Source organism: Octodon degus, unplaced genomic scaffold (genome assembly GCF_000260255.1).
Source record: "Octodon degus isolate 3935 unplaced genomic scaffold, OctDeg1.0 scaffold00076, whole genome shotgun sequence".
NCBI classification, from domain to species: Eukaryota; Metazoa; Chordata; class Mammalia; order Rodentia; family Octodontidae; genus Octodon; species Octodon degus.
In genome coordinates this window covers 9,256,930-9,265,716 of record NW_004524652.1, presented here as the reverse complement: position 1 = coordinate 9,265,716, position 8,787 = coordinate 9,256,930, and the positions used below count along the sequence as shown (strand labels likewise).

Here is an 8,787-nt window from a genome sequence, read left to right as displayed (position 1 = left end):
CACACACACACACACACACACACACACACACACTGAATGAATAAATAAATAAATAAAATTCTTTTAAAAAGAAATGGCTGATAAAGGGAGGTGGGAGTAGAGCATGACTACAGGAACAGTAATACCTGCAACATCTAAAAATGTTTTTCCCACACTATAATTTCCCTTTCTTCCCTTCAAATCTGGAGAAATATCTACAGCCTGGATATGTGCTTTGGGCAACTGAGAGAAGTACATGCACCACCACTGTCCTGAGGCAGCAGAAAGGACAAAAGTAGTCTAGAGAAGAACGTAGGGTAAAGGTACAAGAAGTCACCATCAGGGCTGTGGGGAAGCACCTGGCTGGGTCCTAAGAATTTACCAACACAGATTACTGGAACATACGTGTTCTTCTGTGCTATGGTCTATCCAATTGTGCTTCAGCATTCTTTGACTGATGGTTGGGGTTTTATAAACATTTTACAACTTCATGGCTTATAAAATGAACAATATTATATCCAAGAAAAATTTTTATCAAACACTGTTTATGTACTAACAAGAAGTATCCTTCTGATAGTATGGATATTGCCTCATTTTTTTTCAAGTAGGGTCCCACTACATTACTGTCTTCCCAGGCTCACATAGAAATCCTGAGCTTAATCCATCCTGCTGCCTCAGCCTCCTGAGTTGGTAAAACCACAAAGCATATGACATCATATTCAGCTTCCCCAGTTTTTTAAAGTTTGCTTTGATTAATTTATCCCCTGAATCAGCATTTATTAAATATCTACAATAAGTTGAACCCATAGAACCAAACAATGATACCAAATTACCACTCTATACTATCAGGTTTAGTAGGGGAAAGACACTTTAATCCATAATGACTACACAATGTGGCAAGCTCTGCATTTGTCTTTTCTGTTTCAGTAGTCACTAAGAAGCCATGTTCTAGGCCAGTGATGACAAACTTGGACACCAAGTACTGAACTTCAACCACAAACCCTCAAAGTACCAACATTGCAATTAAACCTGAAGACTGAGTTTTTAGTTTAGAAAAAAGAACTCATACATTAACACCTCTTGCCTTAAAAATATAATAGCCATGTGCCATAGGTTTGCCACCACTTAATTCTAAGCAATTAAAGCTATAGCAAATGTCTGCTCTTTCAGCTGAAGGAAAAGTTTCAAGAGGAAGGGAGATCATAACTTCCGGCATATTAGGGAGGAATGCTGGTTATATGACTTATTGTCTACTTTGAGAACCCAATATTTGACCTCTGTTTCTTCATGTACAAGATGTATGTTTCATTAGAAAATTGAGAAATTTTGTTTATGGCAGCAGTGAATGTCAAATCCAAGCTTCAGTTATGGTAGGCAAGAGCCCTACCACTGAGCTATATTCCTCAGCCCTCAAAATGGTTAACACAATGCCTAGCACCAAATTAATATGTTAATATTATATTTGTCTCATGCCCTCTTCCCTGAGAAGTAACTTCTACCTCTAGAATTCTGTTACTTGTACTGAAAAAGGTTCCGTCTGAGTGTTAGTTAACAAGTTATTTATTTAAAGGAGATGGCTCAGTGGAATAAACACTTCTCTGGCAAGTGCAAGGGCCTGAGTTCAATCCCTGGTTCTGCAAAAAGAAAAAAAAAGTTATTTAATTAAAATAATAAATTAAAAATAGGGTGCTATTCCTTATCAGATGCACACTTCCTACATGGCTGCAAAACAAAATGGACTCAATGATTACACACCACACAGAACTGAAAACATGACTAACTTGAATAGTTTTATTTTTGGATGTAAAAACTCAAGAAATGTACACTTAATAGCTCAAGTTAGAACAATCAGTCACACAAACAGTTGTTCTTAAAAAATAGGTTATTGTCATAAGAAATGAAAACCCCATAGATATTAATAAATTCAGGAACAAATACTACTATGCGTCAGACCACTTACATGGAAGATACCATGTCCTGAAAAAGTTTTTGGTAAGTGAAAAAAATAAGCCCAAGGACACAAGGACATTAATGTCCAAAAATGTATATAATGAGTTTAAATGAAATGTGAAACAAGAAAAAAATACTAAAATATTTAATATATTAAGTGAGCAAGAACTTATTTACTAAAATGAGTAATAAATGTGGAGGTATATCTCCTCTCACAATAGGACATTTTTTAGATGATAGAGTCCCTGTCACAGCCATTGGAGTCCTCACTTCTCACTTAACTTTTACTTCCATGAGCTTCTCATTCCAAGTCAGCACTTGACGAGTTTGGCGTATTTGGCTTTGCCCTCCCACCACTTCTCATTCTAATCATCATCTTCTTCTTCTTCTTCCTCCTCCTCTTCCTCCTCTTCCTCCTCCTCTTCTTCTTCCCCTTCTTCCGCCTCTTGTGGAGGGGCTTCTGCTTCTGGGACCTCTGCTGGTGGAACCTTTTCTGGAGGAGCTTCTGCTGGTGCAGCACCAGATTTATGAGAGAGGACACCCAAGAGAATTATAAGTAGTATTAGTACTATCAAAATTATAAGGGCAATTAATGGTAAGTTTAGTTCATTTTCTTCTTCATTTGATTCAATGCTTGGCTTACCAGGGGGACCACTGTCCAAACTACCCCCACTTCCCTGTGATCTGCAGTCAGGGGGAGCAAAACCATCTTCACAGTGGCAGTGCCCTAAATTGTTGCAAACACCATTCTCATTACACATTTCAATTGCACTACAATTGGCTTCCTCAAGATGGAAATCAGTACATTGGGAGTTCACACAAGCTTTGTCTGCAGCACAAGGCGTGCCCTTTGTCACAGTTCCTGCATTGGAGGAATCATCCTCAGAGTTGCCCATGCTCCAGCACCAGTCATCTCCACTTGGGATCTGAATCATTGCATTATTGATTGGCGGCAATAAAATAATTTTTGAACATATGAGTTTCCCACACTTTGCATTCTGAGCTGTACACTTAACATAGGTGGATGGAGAACCAGAGCGGCCACAATTTCCAAATATATTCCCAACAGTGTTCAATTTAGAGTAACATGCATCTGGGGCAGCCCTTGAACCAGGCCCAAAAGAGATGGAGCATTGAATACTAGCGTCTGTGCACTTAGATTCAAAACAAACACTTTGCTCATGACATAGTGTACCATCTTGCTTATATCTGTCTACAGGGCATATTGCAGAAATACCATTACAGTATTCAGGGAGGTCACATGGTCCCTGAGGAGGACGACACATATGGCCCCTGGTTTGTATTTTACAATTAGAACAGCAGAGTGAATTACCACACTTTGCATCTCCTTTCAGTTGACAATTACTGTCACAGCATGCATCGTTTTCACAGTTAGTCCCACAGTCACATGGCTCTGGATCCTCCACCACGCCATTTCCACAATTGGCATCCCTGCGTCTGCGGCCTTTTTGCTGTGGTTTGTTAAATAGGCAGGCCCCTCTGTGCTCATGAAGGAAATGGTAGAAGTAGTCAGAGCTGCAGTTGCTGAAGGCACTCTCTTTAGTGATATTTTCCTGCATGAGGCAGAAGTGCTTATCTCTACAAACGCAGGCTGAGTGGTCATGCTGGACACCCAGGTTGTGCCCAAGCTCGTGGGCCATGAGCGCTGCAGACAGGAGAGCATCTTCGTGATGGAAGGCTTCGACAGCCGCCGCAAAGCCACTGGAACAGGCTCCGTTGAGAAATGCCTGACCCGAGGTCTCGCCAGGATGATGCCCAACGATCATGTGGGCGACATCGTGCCTCACACGAGGGAACAGCTCCTCTTGTCTCCAGCGATTAAAGTTCCTGAGTGTGACTCGCAGGTCCACTGGCACCTCTATCAGGTCCCCCTCGGTCCAAATCTCCATCCCAGCCAGCACCACCTCTGTGTTTATTCCTCGAGTAAAGACGTTGGCCAGAGCAATGATGTCCACTATTCTCTGCACTGTCTCGTTGACCTCACTGCCCCACATCTGGAACCGCTGGTTGTTGACCACGACAAACATCTCCACGTACTTGGTGTGTGACCACAAGGAGGACAGAGCCTGTAGATCGGGAGGCTTCCCGCTCCCTGGCTGCCAGCTGGTGGACACCGCTTGGCTGTCTTTGGCAGAGACCTTACAGGAGACTGGAGCCTGATGTGCTGTGGTGTATAGCGCATGCTCAAACTTCTTGGAGGATGGTATGGGCTCAATGCCATAGGCTCTTTCCTCCTTAATCAGGATGCCCCTGAGACCTGAACAGGTACTGACAGACACAAACGAACCTGGTGCTCCTTCTATGTAGCCTTCATAGAGACAGTCATGTGAGATGGAAGGGATTTCTTGCCCCAGGGTGCCATTGTGGTAACTGTAGACTGGAAAATCATCCACCAAATAGTCTTTCTTTGGCTTCAGGTGAACTAGCTGCTTCTGGCCTTGCATAAGCAGCAGGTAAGTGGTCTTTTCCCCTGGGGCTTCGCTTCCCTTGACTGTCAGACTCCTGGGGACGACTATTTCATAGGAAGAGTAATACACTGGTCCCCGGTGACAGTGGATGCTTGGGCAGAGAACTATCCCGAGAAGCAACATGGTCACCAATTTGACACACAAATCTCCTGGCACTAGCCCTGGCCTCAGGGCCACCATCAGGAGAGCCCAAGTCTGAAGCAGACTCCTAGCCACATACAAAACCACAGGGGCTCTCTGCAGAGAAAGTGGGAAGGAGATACTGTTTCTCCCTGAGGCCATCGCTGACATGCTCCTCATGAATCAGTTGATGCAGTGGGGTCTTGTGTCCATCAGCGCCAGCTCTTCCTGATACTCAGACCCTCACACACACGGATTCTTCTCAGATCTACCCTGGTTACACACACAGCACTTACTTCCCACCTCTGACAGATTAGCTTTCAGGCTGGGCCTCATCCTAGTCTATCTGATCTCTCTGAGCTCTTTCAGTTTCCATTCTCGGTGACTTCCTCTTTCAGTATCAATTCCAGTGTTCCTTAGCTAAGCTCCTTTTGAAATGACAGAAGGATGTGGCATGAAGGACCCCAAACTCTATAAAGCAGGAGTGTGCCTTGTTAAGGGATTCAAAACCTCTCTCCCTTCCTCAGCAGGCCACAGGGAACACCCTTCTGGCCCTTCTATTGTCAGTTGCCCCTCCCCCATCCCACCTGTAGTCAGTTGGCCCAACTAAATTCAAACATTTGCTCCAGACTAGGAAACTTGGAGACATCTTTGGTGGGTATACTGCATTACTCCCTTTTGTCTGGTAAAACCCTTTTTCTGTAGCACTTGGACATCCTGAGTGTGACCTTTTCTGCCCAGAGAGGCATTATAAATACACACACATCTCAAAGACCAGTCTGTTAGATTAGGGTAGTGTGGGGTTGCTCTATGCCCAACACAGCAGACTGAGTGTGTGTGTGTGTATGTTTGTACACTGTACACAGGTTTTGATTGTACTAGGCAGGCAGTTACACTGAGCTAGCTGTGCCTCTGGTTCATTAGTAACTATTTTTTATTTTATTTTTTTTATTTGTGTGTGTGTGTGTGTGTGTGTGTGTGTGGCCAGCTCAGCCCACCAGGGGGCAGGGCTGGCTAGCATGTGGTGCTGGGGATTGAACCGTGGTCCCTGTGCTTTGCAAAGCTTGTTCTAAGTAGGTGCTTTAGACCACTGAGCCATTTCACCAGCCCGTAACTATTTTTTTTAACATTCTCAAAAATTAATTTTTCAAATTCTGCTCGTAACGCTGCACAATGTAGATGAGAAGTGCCAGCTCCACTGCCCATATTATATGTGATTGTCACAGCCACATTACTTGTTACCTCCAGAATCACACCCTGTTAAGGGTAGCCTTGACACATTGCTACCCTAAGCTTATGCCCTTTCCCCTGTGTTAGAACATGATGTCCACGTGCACTTAGTTATTTTGACTCTGCCAGTACCCCTGCCTAAAGTATTTATGGAAGACTGGATGAATCAGAACTGTTTATTTGAATGAATGAATGAATAACACTTAGGTATGAGTGCTATAGTTTCTCATTTCTTATATGTCATTCGTCTGTACTTGCTTTCTATCTGGGCTGATGGCCAAAAATGACTTTTGACCAACTTACATGCCCATGAAGGCTGACTAATAGCATGTGCATAGTGTCCAGATTTGTCTGTTAGCATGTGTTGCCAGTCAGTTCACTTACCCAGTTTCTTTTTGCCTCATGTTTCCTTGAAAAAATGAGAAGTAATCAAAATAGCACTTTCATGTGTGGCCACCTGTATTAAATTTTCTACTTATTGTAGTAGATGACTTGTCTGTGGTACCTGTACAACAGCAGTTTTTCTATGTGAGGTCTCCTTTCCTTTCAGTTTCCCATGTAGCTGTTCTTTTACAACTTTTAGGTGTTTACAACTGTCATTTCTCTCCTTTACATTTTAAACATTATTATCCATGAGATCCAAATTTTTATATTCTGTAATATCATTCCTTAATAAAACCATTCTTTTCTATACACAGGAGTTTCTAGTAGCTGTTTAGGTTTTGCCTTTGTTTCATAATATCTCGTTGAAAAGTGTAAATACTTGCTGTCTCCTTTCTTCATGTACTATCACCCTTTTCTTTTCACATGGTCTCTCTGGGCCCAGTTGTCCTGGGACTCATACCACAGGATCACCTCAACCTCAAAGTTTTCTTGCCTTGGGATTATAGCCATGTGTCATCATGCTTGTTTCACATGTGTCCTTCTAAGCTCCTTTTATTTCTTTTCTTTGCCTTTATCTTTCTTTTTTAAAAATATTTTTGGAGTACTGTGATTTAAACTCAGGGATTTTTCACTAAGCAACATTCTTAGCCATCCTTTTTTAAAAAATACAATTTATATTTATTTATTTATTTAATAGGGGGTCTTACTATGCAGTTCAGGCTCATAGTAGTCCTCCTGTTTCAGCCTACCCAGCGCTGGGATTACAGGCATGTGCTACCATGCCTGGTTTCAGGGCTGGCATGGTGCCCCCCTGTGGCACAGTACCAGGGATAAAATTCAGGTCCTTGCACTTGCCAGGCAGATGGTTAGACCACTGATCTATCTCTACAGCCCTCTATTTCATTTTTTTTTTTAAGATGGAGTCTAAATATGTAGTTCATGCTGGCCTTGAACTCACCATGTAGCCCAGGCCAACCTCAAATTTGTAGCAATCCTCCTGAATCAGGCTTCTGAGTGCTGCGATTACAGGCGTAAGCCTGGTCTTTTTTGCTTGTATGGGAAATGGAAGTCAGGATCTAGTGCTTGCCAGGCAGTTCAGCTGTGCTGCTGAGCTGTATCTCCTGACCACCTGGCATTTAATTATTTCTTTTTTATGAGCAGAATATATTTATTGAGAGAAAGAAAATTCCTGTCTGAGAGAGGGACGGGGGGAGGGGGCTGGAGTGGGTAGTTCCCCCTCCCCCACATTTTTTTTTGAAACCAGATCTTTCTATTGCTATGAATGTTTTAATGTTATTACCAGTCTAACCTACATTCTTCTTGGAGTATGTTTTATACATGCTTGGGCCTTTATATATGCTGCTTCCTTCATCTAAAACACCTTCCCCAAACTCTTCTTCTCATCTGTGATGTAGGGATAATGACATTGCCTTCTTCAAATAGTCGTTGTGTAGTTGCTTAACCTGACTGGTAAGCATTTGTTCAGTAAGGCAGTTAGGTGAGAGTTTGACATAGAGGAGTATTGACAAAGGTCAGCATTGTGCAAATACCATTTGTCCCGTGGAGTGACTTGCTGTCTTCTGTAATTCTTTTGAACATTCCTTTATCTTATTGTTTTGTTACATATTTATCTACCCTACTGGACGATGAGATGAGGTACATAAAAGCAAGGAATGTGTTTTATTCTTCTCCAAAGTGCTTGGTACAATATAAAGCACTTACTGATTGCTTAATGAAGGGAAGATTTGGATAGCAATGGTGAAAACAATGACTTAGAATAAGTGAGTAATCTTTACTGCTTAGATTTTTCTAATTTGATAAGAAATTCCCAACTGTTTTACTTAACTATGAAGATTCGGTTCTGTCCTATTCGTCAATGTTGGCATTTCCTTAAGAGACAAGTGAAGTGCTGCTTCTACCATGTACAATGTTAGCTTCTTTGATCTCTCAATAAAATAATTCCAACAGAAAAGAAAAAAAAAAAAAAAAGAAAGAAATCAGATCTTTCTAACTTGCTGGGTTACCCAGCTGGGTTTTAACTTCAAATCCTCCTACCTCAGCCTCTCAGAGTGCTTCCAGTGTAGGTGTGTTCCATGACACCTGGCCAACATTTGTAATTTTTAAATATTTTTTAAACTTTGTACTAAAAACTAATATGTAGAAGTTTTATGTATTTATTTGTATTTAGGACAGGGTGTATAGGGTGTACAGGATCTCACTGCTTAGATTGGACTTATAGTGATCCTCCTTTTTTGCAGCCTCCCAAGTGCTGAGATTACAGGTATGCACTACCATGCCCAGTCTCAACCACTGTCTCAGCGTGCCCTGGGGGAGGGGCCAGCACTGCAGGCCCAGGAATGAACTCCCAGCCCCTGCATCTGCCTAAGTAGGCACTTTAATCCACTGAGCTATTTGGCCGGTCCTAGATGTTTCTATAGGGTATGTTACAATATATATGTTTACAATGTGCAATAACCAAAATATGATTATAAGCAATTCCATTGCTGGACATGGTGGCACATACCTGTAATCCCAGCACTCAGGAGGATGAAGCATGAGGATTGCCAGTAGTTTGAAGTGAATCCAGTCTAGCTTGAGCTACACAGTAAGACCCAGTCTCAAAAAAAAAAAAAAA

General features: G+C 42.1%; 1 protein-coding gene across 1 annotated transcript; it reads right to left on the bottom strand.

Annotated features, from left to right (window-relative positions):
* Positions 1 to 1,752: 1,752 nt before the first annotated feature.
* Positions 1,753 to 5,078, bottom strand: LOC101583535 (disintegrin and metalloproteinase domain-containing protein 1b). The gene has a single exon (XM_004635994.2). The coding sequence runs from the start codon at positions 4,716 to 4,718 to the stop codon at positions 2,295 to 2,297; it is 2,424 nt and encodes an 807-aa protein (XP_004636051.1). The 5' UTR covers positions 4,719 to 5,078; the 3' UTR covers positions 1,753 to 2,294.
* Between the last annotated feature and the right edge of the window lie 3,709 nt (positions 5,079 to 8,787).

Excerpts from the sequence above, each read along its gene's own strand:
- LOC101583535 (XM_004635994.2), bottom strand. The coding sequence starts at position 4,718 with ATGAGGAGCATGTCAGCGATGGCCTCAGGGAGAAACAGTATCTCCTTC.